This window comes from Coregonus clupeaformis, chromosome 16, assembly GCF_020615455.1.
Source record: "Coregonus clupeaformis isolate EN_2021a chromosome 16, ASM2061545v1, whole genome shotgun sequence".
NCBI classification, from domain to species: domain Eukaryota; kingdom Metazoa; phylum Chordata; class Actinopteri; order Salmoniformes; family Salmonidae; genus Coregonus; species Coregonus clupeaformis.
The window spans coordinates 9,294,640-9,316,182 of record NC_059207.1 but is presented as its reverse complement, the minus strand read 5'-3'; the positions used below and the strand labels follow the sequence as shown (position 1 = coordinate 9,316,182).

Sequence of the window (21,543 nt, the reverse complement as noted above, 5' to 3'; positions counted from 1 at the left end):
TCACACTTATCATATTTGTTTGACCTGTTGCATACTTAGAAATGCCCCTGTTGTAGACAGACAGGGTGTCTAAGGTTTGTCTCACAAGGTCGGCTCAGCGGAGTAGAAATATTGGCTGAACGCCCAGACTAGGGTTGCCAGGTGTTCTCATCCTCTGCAGTCGGTCTCTGGGAGCAAACGCTTTGCTGAGAAAGGATGCACTTGGCTATCTTTGTGTAACCCGTAGTATAAATATGCTGAGGGAGAAATACCTCGTCAGAGCTTCTGACTAAACTCCACATTTAAGTGCTGTTTGTCTGTAATCTCTCTGCTGGCTTGAATAAACATACATTAATTTAAGCTCGACTTTGGGGTCCTTAGTGGTCATTTCCACGACACCCTATTGTCTATAACCATGTTATTTGTAAAACTCATCAAAAAAATTACTGTATGCCATAGATCAGGGGTGTCAAACAGATTTTGTCCCGGGTGCCGCATTCGGTCTTCAATGAGGTCCGGAAGGCCACATTGAAAATTGTTTGCATTTCCTCGTAAAATATGCAATAAATAGGCCTCTATCCATAAAAACATGTATGCTCCCTGACTCATTAGCCTTTCATTTTTATGATTATTAGCAAGCTGGACACAGTCAAGAAACTGTATGAATGTAGGTCCATTATCATTTCTACACAGTTTCGATCAGATTTTAGTCATTTAAAAGTATATTGAGCTCGTCCCCCCCAAATAATGTTTTTAATTTTTTTACTCAAACCACCTGCGGCACATTATACTGCGACACACCTGTCATAGATAGATCAAATCAAATCAAATCAAATTTTATTGGTCACATGCGCCGAATACAACAGGTGCAGACATTACAGTGAAATGCTTACTTACAGCCCTTAACCAACAGTGCATTTATTTTAAACAAAAAAGTAAGAATAAAACAACAACAAAAAAGTGTTGAGAAAAAAAGAGCAGAAGTAAAATAAAGTGACAGTAGGGAGGCTATATATACAGTAAAATAAAGTGACAGTAGGGAGGCTATATATACAGGGGGGTACCGTTGCATAGTCAATGTGCGGGGGCACCGGCTAGTTGAGGTAGTTGAGGTAATATGTACATGTGGGTAGAGTTAAAGTGACTATGCATAAATACTTAACAGAGTAGCAGCAGCGTAAAAGGATGGGGTGAGGGGGCAGTGCAAATAGTCCGGGTAGCCATGATTAGCTGTTCAGGAGTCTTATGGGCTTGGGGGTAGAAGCTGTTGAGAAGTCTTTTGGACCTAGACTTGGCACTCCGGTACCGCTTGCCGTGCGGTAGCAGAGAGAACAGTCTATGACTAGGGTGGCTGGAGTCTTTGACAATTTTGAGGGCCTTCCTCTGACACCGCCTGGTATAGAGGTCCTGGATGGCAGGGAGCTTTGCCCCAGTGATGTACTGGGCCGTACGCACTACCCTCTGTAGTGCCTTGCGGTCAGAGGCCAAGCAGTTGCCATACCAGGCGGTGATGCAACCAGTCAGGATGCTCTCGATGGTGCAGCTGTATAATTTTTGAGGATCTGAGGACCCATGCCAAATCTTTTTAGTCTCCTGAGGGGGAATAGGCTTTGTCGTGCCCTCTTCACGACTGTCTTGGTGTGTTTGGACCATGATAGTTCGTTGGTGATGTGGACACCAAGGAACTTGAAGCTCTCAACCTGTTCCACTACAGCCCCGTCGATGAGAATGGGGGCGTGCTCAGTCCTCTTTTTTTTCCTGTAGTCCACGATCAGCTCCTTTGTCTTGGTCACGTTGAGGGAGAGGTTGTTGTCCTGGCACCACACGGCCAGATCTCTGACCTCCTCCCCTATAGGCTGTCTCATCGTTGTCGGTGATCAGGCCTACCACTGTTGTGTCGTCGGCAAACTTAATGATGGTGTTGGAGTCGTGCCTGGCCATGCAGTCATGGGTGAACAGAGAGTACAGGAGGGGACTGAGCACGCACCCCTGAGGGGCCCCCGTGTTGAGGATCAGTGTGGCAGATGTGTTGTTACCTACCCTTACCACCTGGGGGCGGCCCGTCAGGAAGTCCAGGATCGTGTTGATCACAAATGTAAATTGATGATTAGCCTATAAAAGGAATGTTTATTTCCAGATGCATAATGTGTGAAACCATTTTTGTGTGCTGACCCCTGCATTTGTCTCCTTCCTGTGTGTCTCAGGGGTGTACGGTGTGGACCCGGACCAGGGCGGGGGCTTCCTCGACATCCTGAAGGGAGGAACAGAACGCTTTCTGACCAACATCAAAGACACCTCCTCTAAAGTCATCCAGTCTGTGGCCAGGTGAGAGAGAGTCTGATCAGAAACACCTGCAATACATTATACTGAGAAACATCACAATACAGTATACTGAAAACATGACAATACATTATACTACGAAACATCACAATACATTCTACTGAGAAACATCACAATACATTCTACTCAGAAACATTACAATACATTATACTGAGAAACACCTGCAATACATTATACTGAGAAACATCACAATACATTATACTGAAAACATGACAATACATTATACTACGAAACATCACAATACATTCTACTGAGAAACATCACAATACATTCTACTCAGAAACATTACAATACATTATACTGAGAAACATCACAATACATTTTTCTGAGAAACATCACAATACATTCTACTGAGAAACATCACAATACATTCTACTCAGAAACATCACAATACATTCTACTCAGAAACATCACAAAACATTACACTGAGAAACATCACAATACATTCTACTCAGAAACATCACAATACATTCTACTCAGAAACATCACAATACATTATACTCAGAAACATCACAATACATTATACTGAGAAACATCACAATACATTATACTGAGAAACATCACAATACATTGTACTGAGAAACATCACAATACATTATACTCAGAAACATCAATACATTATACTGAGAAACATCACAATACATTATACTGAGAAACATCACAATACATTATACTGAGAAACATCACAATACATTCTACTCAGAAACATCACATTACATTCCTGAGAAACATCACATTACATTATACCAACACAAAAAAACATCACACAAAACAATGCTTGTTTAATGACTTTGAGATAAAAATACCCCCCGTACACCAGGGTTTCCGTTGGCCGGTAATAGCACCGGCCATTTGTCCGGGAGAAGAAGAAGAAGTCCCATTGTGAAATAATGCTTTTTATCCTCTTCATGGATGGAATTACCAGTCTATGGAAATACATTTGACTGGTCATGCTTATCGGTCTATAGGTTAGTTTGCATGATTTAGTGGAATTAAATTGGCGCGTGTACATATTCGTTATGTATCTTATTTATCATACAGATACAGAGCCTTTTGAGCGGAAAATCTGTCAGACAGCACAAGAGCTGCTGTTACAGTACATGTACAGGGCAACGGAAGTCGGGCTTCATCAGCGCGTCACACACCACTTAGCAACGAGCTGGAAGGCTTCATCAGCGCGTCACACACCACTTAGCAACGAGCTGGAAGGCTTCATCAGCGCGTCACACACCACTTAGCAACGAGCTGGAAGGCTTCATCAGCGCGTCACACACCACTTAGCAACGAGCTGGAAGGCTTCATCAGCGCGTCACACACCACTTAGCAACGAGCTGGAAGGCTTCATCAGCGCGTCACACACCACTTAGCAACGAGCTGGAAGGCTTCATCAGCGCGTCACACACCACTTAGCAACGAGCTGGAAGGCTTCATCAGCGCGTCACACACCACTTAGCAACGAGCTGGAAGGCTTCATCAGCGCGTCACACACCACTTAGCAACGAGCTGGAAGGCTTCATCAGCGCGTCACACACCACTTAGCAACGAGCTGGAAGGCTTCATCAGCGCGTCACACACCACTTAGCAATGAGCTGGAAGGCTTCATCAGCGCGTCACACACCACTTAGCAATGAGCTGGAAGGCTTCATCAGCGCGTCACACACCACTTAGCAATGAGCTGGAAGGCTTCATTAGCGCGTCACACACCACTTAGCAATGAGCTGGAGGCGGTATGCATTTGGAAAACATATAGCTGCTTAATTGTTTGAAACCTGAACGTTTTACTACATGAGGCATGTCTTACCTTGCTTCAAAGAAGTAGCCTAGCCAAAATCAGACCATATCCGTGGAGGCAATTATTTTATATCAACTTTTTATAGATTTTCCAGTAGCCAAAGGCACAATCCTAGTCATATTAGCAACCCATGCTAGTTGTTGCATATTAAGATCTCCCCTCTTTCTACATTTATAACTGATATTTTCATCTCTGTCACATGAAACCGCTCGCATGTGCAGTGCCCTTTTGACAACAGTGTTTTCACGCTAATTGCATTATGGACCGAACATTTGCACGTAGCCTCCTGCCTTGTGTGCATTGCTGCGCTTATAATGTGAAGAAATAATAGTTTATCAACATTTTTAAGCGAAACGTTCTGATCTGTTGCATCGACCCATTGCTTTTTTTACGTAAAAAAAAAAAAAAGTAGGCTAGGCCTACTGGTTGTACGAATTTAGGATCTATCGTCCCACAACTGTCCCAGAGTCAGTTTGGAACAAGTTGACCAATAGAATGGGCCTAGGGAAACTTTTCTACTATGGGGTATAGTAGATTGACATAGGCTAGGGATTTAGCTGTCCGTTACTCGCCTTGTTGGTTGAGGAAAAGTACATGTGGACAGTTCTTCTAACATCTTCAAAGTGCACATCATAATTAGGTAAGAAGGACTTTGTCACATTGTCGACTTGCATGTTCTGTTATTATGAATTACTATCATTCTGGGCACCGTGGATGGATGCCCTAATCAGGTTACGCACCCAATGCATACGGGTCCGGTAAATTTCTCAAATGTCCGGTAACTTAAAATGCTGCCGGTCAAATGTCCGGCGCCACATTTTCATAACGGAAACCCCGACACACACACACACACACACACACTCTCTCTCTCTCCATTCCCTCTAGGATCTGATAACTCAGCCCACCCTTATCCACTCATCCTGTTTTGATTCATTGGTTTATTGGTTTGCCCATTTAGTTGTGTTTTGTGTTTTATGAGTGTTTTATGTTCTCTGCCTCCCTACCACAACTCATGGTCCTATAAACTCCATCCTGTAGCCCCAGGTAAATATCGGTCACTACACGCCCGCTTTGCGCCCGCCTCATGTCCTCTGTCTGTGTGTGTGTGTGTGTGTGTGTGTGCGTGTGCGTGCGCATGTGCGTGCGTGCGGCCGTAGTCTGCTAAATCTTCACGCTGCTGTGTCCATAATCCAAAGGTTAGCAGCACAAAGTGAATGGGGTTTGAGTTGAAACAAGGTTTAAATTCTAATCCTCCACCGCCTACTAAAAACCAACATCTCGCCAACGTTCATGTTCCTAACTCACGTCCATTTGTGCTGATCCAACTAGTTTTCATTAGTTTAGGCAGTAGATTTTTTTGTAAAAAAGTACAGTATTTAAATCTCTCTTTTTAAGTATCTGTTTCATTGCCAATGTGCGGTGATAGTGAGATTAAATGTGACATTGCAGTGAAATGCTTCTACACACGACTGAATATAGTCCGTGGGTGTCCCGAAAGTCTCTCCTCACTCTTGAAGTGTACACTTGTTCACTACCCCTCATGGATTTGAAAGTAAATGACTGATATCTAAAAAGCTCCCTACGCCAATCAAACGCTTTTACATTTGTGGGAAGTGGTGAACGAGTGCACACTTCAGGAGGAAGGAGATATTATTGGCATACAACCAGAATGGAGGAAGGAGATATTATTGGGATACAACCAGAATGGAGGAAGGAGATATTATTGGGATATAACCAGAATGGAGGAAGGAGATATTATTGGGATACAACCAGAATGGAGGAAGGAGATATTATTGGGATACAACCAGAATGGAGGAAGGAGATATTATTGGGATACAACCAGAATGGAGGAAGGAGACATTATTGGGATACAACCAGAATGGAGGAAGGAGACATTATTGGGATACAACCAGAATGGAGAAAGGAGACATTATTGGGATACAACCAGAATGCCCTTTTTGAAATGTAGCAACTAGATTGTCAAATTCTCCTCTTTGTTTGCAACAAAGGATCTGAAATGTACCCATTGTTTGTTTCTCCTCACAGTTATACCAAGGGAGACCTGGACATTTCCTACATCACCTCTAGAATAGCAGGTATGTACCCTCATTCTAGCCTTGTCTATGATCAGTTTGTGCTATCTTGTTTGGTGTGACAAGGAGTTGACATGATAGCTCAAACAGATCTGGGACCAGGCTACTCATTGTACACTATTATGGATTTTTTTTCTTTGATCACCTTCTAAACTGTGTTGCTTTGCGTATTTTTTTTGAATCAAGCAAAAAAATAATGCTCAAATGGGTCTATGTCTCTGAGCAGAATTGAAGCTGATCCATATGTACAGTGTTTTCAAAAGGCTAAGTGAAGTAATGTGATGGTCACACTGTTCTCTTGTGTGACGTGCGTGTGACGTGCGTGTGACGTGCGTGTGACGTGCGTGTGTGTGTGTGATGTGCGTGTGACGTGCGTGTGACGTGCGTGTGTATGTGTGATGTGCGTGTGTACACTCAGTCATGTCCTTCCCGGCGGAGGGAGTGGAGTCTGCCATTAAGAACAACATCGAGGATGTGCGTCTCTTCCTGGATGGCCGTCATGCAGGACACTACGCTGTCTACAACCTGACCAAGCGCTCCTACAGACCCTCCCGCTTCCACAACAGGGTATGGCTGCCCACCACCAGACAGAATATGACTCATATTTACTATTGATGTACTATTAGGTAAAGAAAGGAGGGTTTTGGGGAACAATTCTACTGGTACACTGATTGGTTTGTGCGTCCCTGATTGAGCGAATTTTGCAATCAGTGTAAAAGTTGTAAGTTTAGTATTGGGTAGTCATTAGACGGACACCGTTTGAAAATGGACTTTAAAAGCTCTTCCTGACCTGCCGTAGGTGTCGGAGTGTGGCTGGCAGGCCCGGCGGGCCCCCAGCCTCAGGAGCCTCTACAGTCTCTGCAAGAACATGCACCTGTGGCTGAAACAGGACCAGAGGAACATCGCCATAGTCCACTGCCTGGTTAGCACAGCCTCCCACATACACCCTACACTCACTCACACTGCACTGGGACACACAAAGAACTCACCATGACTTTTTAATCACATTTTTCCTCCCAAAATTGGTAGTCTGTCTGAAATGCAGACCAACCCCAAAACATGTACTCTTAGTCCCCCCCATGTTGACCCATTATCCCCCTTGTTTTGTCTGCTGTAGGACGGGCGGGCGGCGTCGGCCGTGGCGGTGTGCTCCTTCCTGTGTTTCTGCCGCCTCTTCACCACGGCCGAGGCGGCCGTATACATGTTCAGTATGAAGCGCTGTCCCCCGGGGATCTCCCCCTCCCACAAGAGGTAGGTGCTCCTGGTCCAGTGATCCAGCCTTAAGTAAAGTTTCCCCTAGGTACAGGTCCAGGATCAGCTTCCCCTCCCCCAATCCTAACCTTATCCGGCAGGCAGGCAGCCTAGCGGTTAAGAGCTTTGGGCCAGTAACCGAAAGGTCGCTGGTTCGAATTCCCGAGCTGGCAAGGAGGAAAAATCTGCCGTTCTTCCCTTGAGCAAGGCAGTTAAGCCCCAAAAACAACTGCTCCCCGGGTGCCGATGATGTGGACGTCGATTAAGGCTGCCCCCCCCCGCACCTCTCTGATTTAGAGCGGTTGGGTTAAATGTGGAAGACATTCAGTTGTACAACTGACTAGGTATCCCCCTTTAGGGATGGGGTCTCCGGTAGTTGACAGGGTTGGGGTCTCCTGTAGTGACTGTAGTTGACAGGGTTGGGGTCTCCTGTAGTGACTGTAGTTGACAGGGTTGGGGTCTCCTGTAGTGACTGTAGTTGACAGGGTTGGGGTCTCCTGTAGTGACTGTAGTTGACAGGGTTGGGGTCTCCTGTAGTGACTGTAGTTGACAGGGTTGGGGTCTCCTGTAGTGACTGTAGTTGACAGGGTTGGGGTCTCCTGTAGTGACTGTAGTTGACAGGGTTGGGGTCTCCTGTAGTGACTGTAGTTGACAGGGTTGGGGTCTCCTGTAGTGACTGTAGTTGACAGGGTTGGGGTCTCCTGTAGTGACTGTAGTTGACAGGGTTGGGGTCTCCTGTAGTGACTGTAGTTGACAGGGTTGGGGTCTCCTGTAGTTGACAGGGTTGGGGTCTCCTGTAGTGACTGTAGTTGACAGGGTTGGGGTCTCCGGTAGTTGACAGGGTTGGGGTCAGTTCCATTTCAATTCAGGAAGTAAATGAAAATTCAAATTCCAACATTCAAAAGCTTAATGATTCTACATGAGACAAATGTGGAATTTCAGTTGACTTCCTGAATTGACTGAATTTAAATGGAATTGACCCCAAAACCTTGTGGTCGGTACAGTTTTTTTCAGAATCTCTTCTATATCCACATTCATGGCCTCGGTCTTCACCCTATGAGAGGACAGGCCACTGTCTTAACCCTGTGAGAGGACAGGCCACTGTCTTAACCCTGTGAGAGGACAGGCCACTGTCTTAACCCTGTGAGAGGACAGGCCACTGTCTTAACCCTGTGAGAGGACAGGCCACTGTCTTAACCCTGTGAGAGGACAGGCCACTGTCTTAACCCTGTGAGAGGACAGGCCACTGTCTTAACCCTGTGAGAGGACAGGCCACTGTCTTAACCCTGTGAGAGGACAGGCCACTGTCTTAACCCTGTGAGAGGACAGGCCACTGTCTTAACCCTGTGAGAGGACAGGCCACTGTCTTAACCCTGTGAGAGGACAGGCCACTGTCTTCACCCTGTGAGAGGACAGGCCACTGTCTTCACCCTGTGAGAGGACAGGCCACTGTCTTCACCCTGTGAGAGGACAGGCCACTGTCTTCACCCTGTGAGAGGACAGGCCACTGTCTTCACCCTGTGAGAGGACAGGCCACTGTCTTCACCCTGTGAGAGGACAGGCCACTGTCTTCACCCTGTGAGAGGACAGGCCACTGTCTTCACCCTGTGAGAGGACAGGCCACTGTCTTCACCCTGTGAGAGGACAGGCCACTGTCTTCACCCCTGTGAGAGGACAGGCCACTGTCTTCACCCTGTGAGAGGACAGGCCACTGTCTTCACCCTGTGAGAGGACAGGCCACTGTCTTCACCCTGTGAGAGGACAGGCCACTGTCTTCACCCTGTGAGAGGACAGGCCACTGTCTTAACCCTGTGAGAGGACAGGCCACTGTCTTAACCCTGTGAGAGGACAGGCCACTGTCTTAACCCTATGAGAGGACAGGCCACTGTCTTAACCCTATGAGAGGACAGGCCACTGTCTTAACCCTGTGATAGACTAGCAGCTGTCCTATCCAGGGGATGTACTTGAACATCAAGCTGCCTTAATCTTTCCATATGATTCCCAGTCGAAACAGTTCACGCATATATTATGAGAACATTTTGTGGCGTTTATGTTCGTTTTGGTCTTTGGCTGTTCGTGCACACGAAGTCAACGCCCTTTCGTTGGTGATTGGTCAACAGTATGACTCCTAGTAGGAGTGGGCACATGAAGTGTTTTCATGCAAAGGTTTTTACTTGAGAAATACTGCACAAAACACCTTAGCTAGATGTAAAATTGTGCGACTAACATGCTGACACACGTTATTCAATCATTTCATCCAAACTGCTCGCGCGTGTCAACGAGCGTCTGCGTAGCCAGGCGCTAAAATAGAACTTGGTTGCAAGTCCCGCCCCTCCCATCTCCTCATTGGTTTTTAGGAGCATATACCCACATGGGGGTGATTGAAAGATGAACAGGTCCACACTCCAGTCCAGTTAGTGGTGGTAATTCACCTTTAAAGTTGGTTCCCATCCGCCATAAAAAAAATCCACAGAAGAAGAAGAAGAATGAACAAGGAGAAAAACTAAACTAGGTCTCCCCTTTTTATCTGTGGATTAATTATCAGAGTAGAGATCACTCGATTTAGTATGACTCAAGATGGGTCACTATTCTACAAAGATCCAGCAAAAAAAAGGACCATGTATTTCAGGTAAAATAACAACCCAATGTTTATTTTACATTTTTACATTTTAGTCATTTAGCAGACGCTCTTATCCAGAGCGACTTACAGTTAGTGAGTGCATACATTTTTTTTTTTTTTCATACTCCAGGATACATTAGCTAGCAACAACAATCTAGCTAAATGTCTATGAATGCTTCATGTGTGTTTCGACCTGTCCCCAAATGAATACAGTTGGTTCACAGTTGGTTTTGGTATTTTAACCTGCCTGTCATGAACGCGTCCAGTGGGGATAAACAAAACGCACGCATGGAGCCGGTCTGGTCAGCATGTAAGACTTCCTCTGCAACAACGTCAAATTTAATGACCGATTTCTTGATTTATCTTTAGATTAATTTGGACTATTTTGAGGAAGTGCTTCTGGCTATGTTGCTGTGGTGGCTCAAGAGAGACGAACAACAGTAATACTGCCACTTCTTTCTTTCTAAGCGAAGGTCTTTAGGGGGTGTGAGAGACAGACTTTCACTTCGCCTACCCGAGTTCTGCTAGGAGCAAACTGAACCTATGTATGCGGATGCTTTACTCTACAGAAACAGGGCCGTTCTGGCTCGGACAAGGCTACTTTTTTTTATTTGCTAGGAACTTGAATCGGGCCGAGATTCTGTGGCGCCCAGTTCAGGGTTCAAATGTGTTGAGATGTTCAGTGCAGACGAGTGCAAGCTTTTGATTGGTCGTCCGGCTGGTGAAGGATTGTTTGGTTGGCTCCTGCTGACACACGCTCCTGCTGACTGTTGATTGGCCCTCGCTGCAGGTACATGGAGTACATGTGTGACATGATGGCTGACGAGCCAATCACCCCGCACAGCAGACCCATCCTCATCCGCTCCATCAGCATGACGCCCGTGCCCCTCTTCAACAAGCAGAGGAGTGGCTGCCGGCCCTTCTGCGAGGTGTACGTGGGAGATGAGCGCGTGGCCACCACCTCCGGGGAGTACGACAAGATGAAGTAGGTCACATGATGCAGGATTTGATTTGTGTTGCGTCCCAAATAACACCCTATTCCCTATTTAGTGCACTACTTTAGACCAGAGAATGACACCCTATTCCCTATTTAGTGCACTACTTTAGACCAGAGAATGACACCCTATTCCCTATTTAGTGCACTACTTTAGACCAGAGAATGACACCCTATTCCCCTATTTAGTGCACTACTTTAGACCAGAGAATGACACCCTATTCCCTATTTAGTGCACTACTTTAGACCAGAGAATGACACCCTATTCCCTATTTAGTGCACTACTTTAGACCAGAGAATGACACCCTATTCCCTATTTAGTGCACTACTTTAGACCAGAGAATGACACCCTATTCCCTATTTAGTGCACTACTTTAGACCAGAGAATGACACCCTATTCCCTATTTAGTGCACTACTTTAGACCAGAGAATGGCACCCTATTCCCTATTTAGTGCACTACTTTAGACCAGAGAATGGCACCCTATTCCCTATTTAGTGCACTACTTTAGACCAGAGAATGGCACCCTATTCCCTATTTAGTGCACTACTTTAGACCAGAGAATGGCACCCTATTCCCTATTTAGTGCACTACTTTAGACCAGAGAATGGCACCCTATTCCCTATTTAGTGCACTACTTTAGACCAGAGAATGGCACCCTATTCCCTATTTAGTGCACTACTTTAGACCAGAGAATGGCACCCTATTCCCTATTTAGTGCACTACTTTAGACCAGAGAATGACACCCTATTCCCTATTTAGTGCACTACTTTAGACCAGAGAATGACACCCTATTCCCTATTTAGTGCACTACTTTAGACCAGAGAATGGCACCCTATTCCCTATTTAGTGCACTACTTTAGACCAGAGAATGGCACCCTATTCCCTATTTAGTGCACTACTTTAGACCAGAGAATGACACCCTATTCCCTATTTAGTGCACTACTTTAGACCAGAGAATGGCACCCTATTCCCTATTTAGTGCACTACTTTAGACCAGAGAATGGCACCCTATTCCCTATTTAGTGCACTACTTTAGACCAGAGAATGACACCCTATTCCCTATTTAGTGCACTACTTTAGACCAGAGAATGGCACCCTATTCCCTATTTAGTGCACTACTTTAGACCAGAGAATGACACCCTATTCCCTATTTAGTGCACTACTTTAGACCAGAGAATGGCACCCTATTCCCTATTTAGTGCACTACTTTTGACCAGGGTCCATAATTTGTTATAGACATTTCTCTCTCTCTCTCTCTCTGCAGGGACTTTAAGCTGGAGGACGGACGGGCTGAGATCCCCTTGAACGTGATGGTGCAGGGGGATGTGCTAGTGGTCATCTACCATGCCCGCTCAACCCTGGGGGGCCGCCTGCAGGCCAAGGTAGGGACCACAGCAGTCAGGGAACGGACCCACAGTTAGTTTTGCATTCAGTGAAGTTTGTCTGCAATTCTGTTAAATTCAGTGACGGTCTTAAGGACATGCGTCCATACGTTATAGTTAAATGATATGCCCTAATCACAGACTTTTTATAATGTATTGAAACAAGAGCTTACCCCATGAGGCCTGTTGTGCATGAGTTGTTCCAGAGATCAAGGTTGCATTCCAGGCCGACTACATTGCAGATGTTGCATTGTATCGAACAATGGTGTGCCACATCATTGACTGCACCATCAAGCATCAGATTGCTTTATCATACAATGCGGTTAGCTGATATGTTAAACACCTATCCAGGCGTCTGCTGTGTAGTCAGCCTGGAACCCGACCAAAGAGTGTTTTTCTGGTACTATGAACTCACGTGGGTGTCCTGCTGTGTGTCTGTTGACTAGATGGCCTCCATGAAGATGTTCCAGATCCAGTTTCACACAGGGTTCGTGCCCCAAAACGCCACTGCGGTCAAGTTTGCAAAGTAGGTACCGCCATCCATAGACTCTAAGCCACTACCCTCAGTCCAGGCAGGTGCACGTGTTTGACGATATCCCAGGACACTTCTAAATCAATTGATGGCAGCGGTTGGGATGCCATGACGCCTTTGTGGAGTATCGGCCAGCAGTTGACTTGACCTGTAATTGACTTGACCTGTAATTGACTTGCCTGTAATTGACTTGACCTCTAATTGACTTGACCTCTAATTGACTTGACCTCTAATTGACTTGACCTCTAATTGACTTGACCTCTAATTGACTTCTTATCTACAAACACTGCCTGCGTTCTCTGCACTTCTCCAGAAGTGTGCACTCATTCACTCACCCTCATGCATTTAAAAGCATTGCATTGGTGCAAGCATGACTGAAGGGAGTTTCTACCATGTTGCTCACACCTGTCCATTCTTTTTAAATCCATGAGGGGGAGTGTACGAGTGCACACTCCTGTAGAAGGGTGGAGTTGAACGCAGCCAGTGACATTCATTTGTAAGCTAGCTACCTCCAACCCGAGCAAGCTGCAGCATTTGTTACATTGACTACATACCGTCCGCTGTCTGTCTTTCTCCAACAGGTATGACCTGGATGCCACCGACATCCAGGAGAAATACCCGGACCTCTTCCAGGTCAACCTGGCTATCGAGGTGGAGCCCTGCGACAGGCCCAGCAACAAGACTCTGCCCTGGGACAACATTGCCACCAAGGGCCTCAACCCCAAGATCCTTTTCTCCAGCCGGGACGAGCAGCAGGAGATCCTCACCAAGTTCGGTGGGTTTCACAGCTGTCAGTCCAAAAAAATAATCTGTGTGGCCCTCCGTTGAATTTCGAAAATCCCGATGTGGCCCTCATGCCTCGAGGTACTAAACTCATGTTCTGTCCCACTCCTTCCCTCCCTCTCCCATAGGCAAACCAGAGCTTCCCCGGCAACCGGGCTCTTTCTCCGGATCTCTCTACGACACAGCGTCGCCTCAGTTGGAACAGACTCCCGATAGCTCCACCATGGAAGTAGAATCTCACCAGAGCACCGATACCAATGCCAACAACTTCTTCCAGACTCTGGAATGGGATGGTATGTCTCCTGTCGTCAAGCACGCCTTTCTAGTGCATAAACTATTGCTAAAAATAGTTATTTTGATTCCCTTTGCAAGGACCAACTACATGTTAGCTGGTTGATTGTATTGAAAATACTTGAAAGCTGCCATTGCCCTAAGCCAGGGGCACTCATATCCGGGTCTGGTGTACTGGTTTTCTGTTCTACCTGATCATTATTTGTGCCCACCTGGTGTCCCAGGACTAAATCAGTCCTTGATAAGAGGAGAAGAATGACAATCAGCAGTGTGAGGTTCCAGGTCTAGATTAGAATACTCCTGCCCTAAGCCTTTTTTGACGAGTCTCTGTCATATAGATGGGAGTGGACATGGAGCGGATGCCTCGGACAGCCTGGGAGGCACCATGGACGACCAGGACGAGCTCAGTGACGCCTCTGTGGACGAGGAGTCCTACTCCGGCCCGGCCGCCGAGCCCCTCTCCAGGGAGCCTAGCGAGTCCCTGTTCAACGCTGAGTTCCAGGCGGCCGCCACACCCAAGGAGTCCCCGGGGCCCAGCGACACGGCTGACCTGCTGGGCCTCACCTCCGACCTCGGCTCCGCCGCCCCCCCACAACCCTCCGGGGCCACGGCAGCAGGCGGCATGAAGGCCTCGTCTAGCAACAGTGACCTTCTCAACGACCTGTTTGCCCCCGCGCCCAGCGGCAAGGCTCGGCAGGGCAGTTCCAACAACCTGATTGGAGACGGAAGTGCCCAGGAGGACCTATTTTTCAGTAACCCCACTGCACCGCCTGACTCGGCCACCCCCAAACGTAAGCGTCTTAATGATGTGTCCGGTTTCTGCCTTGGTGTCAGTAGAAGTGGTAGCATGTTAGGATTTGTATCGTATCCACGCAGCCGAAACCTTAGTTGATCCCCTCTGCATTTCTGGCTATTTTTGTCCCACAGCAATGAATGACCTGTTTGACCCGTTCGGGATGGGATCTTCGTCCAGTCAGTCCGGACCCGACCTGTTTGGGGACCTGCTGAGCTCCGACACCAACACTAACCCCCCGCCAACCTCCAACTCCAGCCTCTTCAACCTCAGTAAGACACCAGTAATATGTATAAGAATAGAACTACAACTCCAGCCTCTTCAACCTCAGTAAGACACCAGTAATATGTATAAGAATAGAACTACAACTCCCATGTCCACTTCCATTCATTCAACGTTGTCTCTCGACAGATAAGATGACCAACAATCCCCCTAAGATGACGTCGTCCGCCAGCCAACCGGACCTGCTTGGAGGGTGGGACAGCTGGGCATCGAGTGGTAGCATGGCCGCCGCCTCCTCCTCCAATAAGCCAGCCTTCCCAGGTAGGTAGTAGATACTGGGGCTGGATTTAACACCGTAACAACTGTAGCAGATGACCACTGAGTTTATGGGTTTTTCCTCTTGGAATTCCAGCTCCCGGAGTGTCTTCCTTCTCCAAAGCAAAGTCTCAGAGCTTCGACCCGTTTGCAGACTTGGGAAAACTGGGCCCTACGCTGCCAGGTAAAAACAGACCCCAGTGACTCCTGGTACCATGCTGCAGTTAGACAGTGGGCTTTACTATCCATGGTCTGGGAATCAGATATCATCTCATGTATCTTTTATCTCTTCTACATCTTTTATTTCTAGGTTCCTCAAGTGGCAGTTTCTCAGGCCCAGGCTTCAACCCTAAGAGTGGGGCCTCCACCAAGAGTGCTGGGCAGCCGTGGCAGCAGTCTGGCCGGCCCGCCGCTGGCCAAAGCAAGCCTTGGATGGCCCCCAGCGCTGCTGCCCCCCAGCCAGCCAAGCCTGCCCCCCAGCCAGCCAAACCCAACTACAACCTTAACTTCAGTGTGATCGGGGGCCGAGAGGAGAGGGGCGTCAGGGGCCCAGGATTTGGTGAGACAACCAATCACATCACTGTCTGAGCATGTCCAATTGGTGACAGCCTCTGTGTAGAAAAGCTTACTCCCCCCGGTCTCCCTCTTTCTTTCCCCATCTAATTGAGGATCTTTGCTCTGTGACTGTATCTTCCAGGCCCAAAACCCAAAGTCAAAGAGGACGATTTTGAAGACCTGCTCTCCACTCAAGGTTTTGCCTCCAAGCTATCCGACAAGAAGGGACCCAGGACCATCGCAGAGATGAGGAAACAGGAGCTCTCAAAGAACATGGACCCCCTCAAACTGCAGGTACCACCAGCATGCCTTCTCCCAAATATACAGAAGGGCCTCCTTCTTGGACACAGATTGCCTTGGCCAAGACTGAGATTCTCCATTTATAAAGCTTTTTAGTCCAGGGGTGTATTCACTAGGAACTAAACGGAAGCAAACAAGACGTGGAGGGACGTATACAGTTGAAGTCGGAAGTTTACATACACTTAGGTTGGAGTCATTAAAACTTGTTTTTCAACCACTCCACACATTTCTTATGTACAAACTATAGTTTTGGCAAGTTGGTTAGGACATCTACTTTGTGCATGACACACGTAATTTTTCCAACAATTGTTTACAGACAGATTATTTCACTTATAATTCACTGTATCACAATTCCAGTGGGTCAGAAGTTTACATACACTAAGTTGACCGTGCCTTTAAACAGCTTGGAAAATTCCAGAAAATTATGTCATGGCTTTAGAAGCTTCTGATAGGCTAATTGACATATTTTGAGTCAATTGGAGGTGTACCTGTGGATGTATTTCAAGGCCTACCTTCAAACTCAGTGCCTCTTTGCTTGATATCATGGGAAAATCAAAAGAAATCAGCCAAGACCTCAGAAAAATAATTGTAGACCTCCACAAGTCTGGTTCATCCTTGGGAGCAGTTTCCAAATGCCTGAAGGTACCACATTCATCTGTACAAACAATAGTACGCAAGTATAAACACAATGGGACCACGCAGCCGTCATACCGCTCAGGAAGGAGACGCGTTCTGTCTCCTAGAGATGAACGTACTTTGGTGCGAAAAGTGCAAATCAATCCCAGAACAACAGCAAAGGAACTTGTGAAGATGCTGGAGGAAACAAGTACAAAAGTATCTATATCCACAGTAAAACGAGTCCTATATCGACATAACCTGAAAGGCCGCTCAGCAAGGAAGAAGCCACTGCTCCAAAACCGCCATAAAAAAGCCAGACTACGGTTTGCAACTGCACATGGGGACAAAGATCTTACTTTTTGGAGAAATGTCCTCTGGTCTGATTAAACAAAAATAGAACTGTTTGACCATAATGACCATCGTTATGTTTGGAGGAAAAAGGGGGTGGCTTGCAAGCCGAAGAACACCATCCCAACCGTGAAGCACGGGGGTGGCAGCATCGTGCTGTGGGGGTGCTTTGCTGCAGGAGGGACTGGTGCACTTCACAAAATAGATGGCATCATGAGGAAGGAAAATTATGTGGATATATTCAAGCAACATCTCAAGACATCAGTCAGGAAGTTAAAGCTTGGTCGCAAATGGGTCTTCCAAATGGACAATGACTCCAAGCATACTTCCAAAGTTGTGGCAAAATGGCTTAAGGACAACAAAGTCAAGATATTGGAGTGGCCATCACAAAGCCCTGACCTCAATCCTATATAAAATGTGTGGGCAGAACTGAAAAAGCATGTGCGAGCAAGGAGGCCTACAAACCTGACTCAGTTACACCAGCTATGTCAGGAGAAATGGGCCAAAATTCACCCAACTTATTGTGGGAAGCTTGTGGAAGGCTACCCGAAACGTTTGACCCAAGTTAAACAATTTTAAAGGCAATGCTACCAAATACTAATTGAGTGTATGTAAACTTCTGACCCACTGGGAATGTGATAAAAGAAATAAGAGCTGAAATAAATCATTCTCTCTACTATTATTCTGACATTTTACATTCTTAAAATAAAGTGGTGATCCTAACTGACCTAAGACAGGGAATTTTTACTAAGATTAAATGTCAGGAATTGTGAAAAATTGAGTTTAAATGTATTTGGCTAAGGTGTATGTAAACTTCCGACTTCAACTGTACCTACATTTGTCTAATAATAAATGATTGATTTCATTGCAAAAGTTTTCTGTTGCAAAGTGCTTAGCTACGTTTTTTTACAGAGTGCACTAATGAATACACCCCGCTCAGTCGTCGTCCTGGAAACCGTCCCTTGGTGTATGTATGTCTACACTGGGGGATAGTTAATTCTATGCATGTACATTTCTAGGCGAGTTTTAAATCTCTGAACCTGTTCTGAGGGATTCTGGTTTGTGTTCCTTGTACCAACCAAGATCCTGGATTGGATTGAGGGGAAGGAGCGGAACATCCGCGCCCTCCTCTCCACGCTTCATACAGTCCTGTGGGAGGGCGAGACGCGCTGGAAGCCCGTAAACATAGCAGACCTAGTCACCCCAGACCAGGTTAAGAGGTACTACAGGAAAGCTGCGCTGGTGGTGCACCCCGATAAGGTAACATCAATGTGACCTTCCCAAAACTACCCCGGTGATTCTACACACGTTATTTAATAGGTTTATCAGTTAGTCATAACTGTGTCTACTCTCCCTGTGGTGAATGCATGCTCTTTGTGTTCTTCTGAAGACTGATCGCTGTAGATGAATGGCTGTGTTAAAGTTTAGTATTGTGGGCTTGAAAGCAATATCAAAGTTCTCGATCTGTGAACGCTAACCGCAGTTGAACCTCCTTCCTTGCAGGCCGCTGGAAAGCCTTATGAAGATTACGCTACACTGATCTTTATGGAGCTCAATGACGCCTGGTCAGAGTTTGAGAACCACGGCAGCAAAGCCCTCTTCTAAGACTTACTGATTCGGGCCCATATTGGGTCCTTGAGGGCTGCCCCCATCTTAGAGAGGTCTGCCAACCCTCCTGCCGTTGAGAAAAAGGCACCCTCCTTTATTTCTCATCTGCAGTTCAACATCATTGCCCGTCAAAAGACACTGCCACCGCACGCAAAGGGTGGCATGGGATGGGAGACCAGGGGTTCAAAAGCTTGGAAGATCGAGGGGTGGCGATGACAACAGAGACAATCACTGAGAAGACCAGATGGTCACCAACCAGGCTCCAGCCATTCTGAAATGTGGGGACTGTATGTCCACTCGACCCCATAGACTTTGTTGCTGTGGACACTGCTCTATTCCTTTACACTCCGTGGATAGACCTTTCTGCATAATCCTCTCTTTCCGAGAGACCAAGAGTTCATGCTGTTGTTGCTTCTTGACAGAACCATTCCCCCACTAACAGACTCCTCCCTCCTCCACAAGCCCTCTACCGTAAGCGCCTTGCTCTGCGGATGGCAAAAAAAAAAACGCTTGCTCATCACTGCACCCCCCGGCAACATAGGAGACAAATAGAGAATATAGGGATTTCATCTGGTTGCTTTTTGCCATGTGGAATTGTGCAATATGTCTGGTCTTTTTTGTGTTCTCTGTCAATGATAGTCCTCACTTCAGTGTAAATATTTTCTCAATGATGTGGTTCTTTGGGTAGATACTGAGATGCCGATTTCAACAGAGGTCTGTGTGTTTGTGTTGTATAAGGACCTAACCACCTTGCTCTCTGTACCAGTAGATCATCATGACTTTCTTTTCCAATGATCTTGTGTTTATAATTCTACTTATTACACAAAAGGTTTACAGGGAGTTTTCATTGCAACCCTCCATTTTGTGTTCCATATCTGTTGTTTTTGTCTTTACTTTAAAATGGCCTCCTGATAGCCTCCTGAAGCTTTTTGTGTAATGTTTTCAGATATATATATATATTTGGTTTTCATTTTTACCTCATGGACCAACTTAAAACAACTATTTTCTTATTGTTGTGGGGTATCATAAGTATCCATGACATTTAATTGCAGAACTTAATAAATAAAAAATAATATATGAATTGAATGTCTTGAATGTGACGGAGGGAAGGGGCGTTATAGGTGGTCTCATGAGACAGTTGTTTTGCCGAGCTGAAATCATTCCGAAGCGTCTTAACATGAATGTGCTTTTATATGAAGAAAAAAAAAATGTATGCACTCACTAACTGTAAGTCGCTCTGGATAAGAGCGTCTGCTAAATGACTAAAATGTCAATGTAAATATGGTCTTTGTTGGTTTGGATATATGTAGCTTCTGTTTTAGTCTTGCTTCCCTCTGTGTAACTTTGCTTTTATTTTTGACAGCGGGGTCCTCTTTTTTTTTTTTTTTTTTTTTTTTAAACATTTTAGTCATTTAGCTCTCATCCAGAACAATTTACATGAGCAATTAGGGTTAAGTGCGTTGCTCAAGGGCACATCGACAGTTTTTTCACTTATTAGGCTCTGGGATTCAAAACAGCAACCTTCTAGTTACTGCCCCAACGCTCTTAACTGCTGGGCTACCTGCCACCCAGCCCATGACCGGGATCATTGCTTCTGTTCATTCCCCACCTATTGAAACCTTATTTTGCCATTCCAGTAACACTATGGCTGTGTTTTACACGGCCAATTCAATTCAGATCTTTTGTCCAATTATTTGCAAAAGAGCTGATCTGATTGGTCAAAAGACCAATTAGTGGAAAAATATCAGAATTGGGCTGCCTGTGGAAATGCAGCCTATAAGGGGATACTTTATTGCAAGGCTGCCATTTTGACAGTATCATGTTAGTACACTGTAAGGAGAGAAACAGTCTACTCAACCAAATTAAAATATGAATGTAGAGTTCAGTACAGAAATAAAGGTTTTGATCAGAGGCATGAAAATACTAAAGTGGATGGTATTGATACTGTCTGTAGTGTCTCAATGTGTCATGATGAGGAGACGGATGATAAAGGGTTAATGTTATGCGAAGAGCTGGCCATTGAAATTGACTGAGTTTTCAAAGATCAAGGTATTTTACAAAGTGACAATATTATGATGGGGTTTCTGAACATTGCGGTGAAAGAAATGTGATTTTGATAGATTACCATGGTGTATTCTTGAGACAAGTTGTGAAAATAATTATTACAAAATCAATGGCCATTTTACTAATGGTTATAAAGCCTTAAATGGTTTTGCTTATATCATGTTTGTCCTTTAATTCAGGCTAAGAGGGATATTGATCATATATTAAGATAGATGAGGCACAGCAAAGTGCTGTGAGCCTTTTATAGAAAAAGAAATCATCTGATAATCCCCATTTGTTGCTAACCATTGAGCTTCTCTACTATTATTAAAGTCACATATTGGTTTTACAGAATTATTTAAATGTCAATTTGATATTGAATATACTGTAAAAATCTCCATATTACTGTTATTTTTTTCTCCCGTTTTTCTGATTACAAGCATCAGCTGCTGAATGCAACTGACCAGTGTGATAGATTAACCATCAAAAGTCCCAATTTGTTAACATATCCAGGTAATAAAGAAACAATAACCCCCATGTTAGGCCGTACATTTAATTCCACATTGACTCTGGACTACCTTCATTATAAAACGGAGGTTCCTTCCTGCTGACAAAGCTCTCTGTTTCCAATAGCTGTTTCTGGAATAACATTTATGACCATTAAAACACAATCATGAAAAGG

At 45.5% G+C, this 21,543-nt stretch overlaps 1 protein-coding gene across 2 annotated transcripts in view; it reads left to right on the top strand.

The window, feature by feature from the left end:
* The window catches only part of gak (cyclin G associated kinase), a 50,037-nt gene extending 28,494 nt beyond the window's left edge, over positions 1-21,543 (top strand). Inside the window, exons 11-29 of one of the 2 annotated variants that reach the window (XM_041900188.2) lie at positions 2,184-2,304; positions 5,150-5,155; positions 6,158-6,207; positions 6,623-6,771; positions 7,004-7,126; positions 7,322-7,455; positions 10,866-11,060; positions 12,336-12,453; positions 12,900-12,979; positions 13,567-13,760; positions 13,897-14,061; positions 14,398-14,850; positions 14,987-15,124; positions 15,264-15,395; positions 15,487-15,573; positions 15,700-15,948; positions 16,087-16,238; positions 18,294-18,470; positions 18,714-21,543. In XM_041900188.2, the coding sequence (XP_041756122.1) occupies positions 2,184-2,304; positions 5,150-5,155; positions 6,158-6,207; positions 6,623-6,771; positions 7,004-7,126; positions 7,322-7,455; positions 10,866-11,060; positions 12,336-12,453; positions 12,900-12,979; positions 13,567-13,760; positions 13,897-14,061; positions 14,398-14,850; positions 14,987-15,124; positions 15,264-15,395; positions 15,487-15,573; positions 15,700-15,948; positions 16,087-16,238; positions 18,294-18,470; positions 18,714-18,815 (2,825 nt within the window). In that variant the 3' untranslated portion in view covers positions 18,816-21,543. The remainder of the gene's footprint in view (positions 1-2,183; positions 2,305-5,149; positions 5,156-6,157; positions 6,208-6,622; positions 6,772-7,003; positions 7,127-7,321; positions 7,456-10,865; positions 11,061-12,335; positions 12,454-12,899; positions 12,980-13,566; positions 13,761-13,896; positions 14,062-14,397; positions 14,851-14,986; positions 15,125-15,263; positions 15,396-15,486; positions 15,574-15,699; positions 15,949-16,086; positions 16,239-18,293; positions 18,471-18,713) is intronic. The other variant, XM_041900189.2, reaches the window with a different exon arrangement.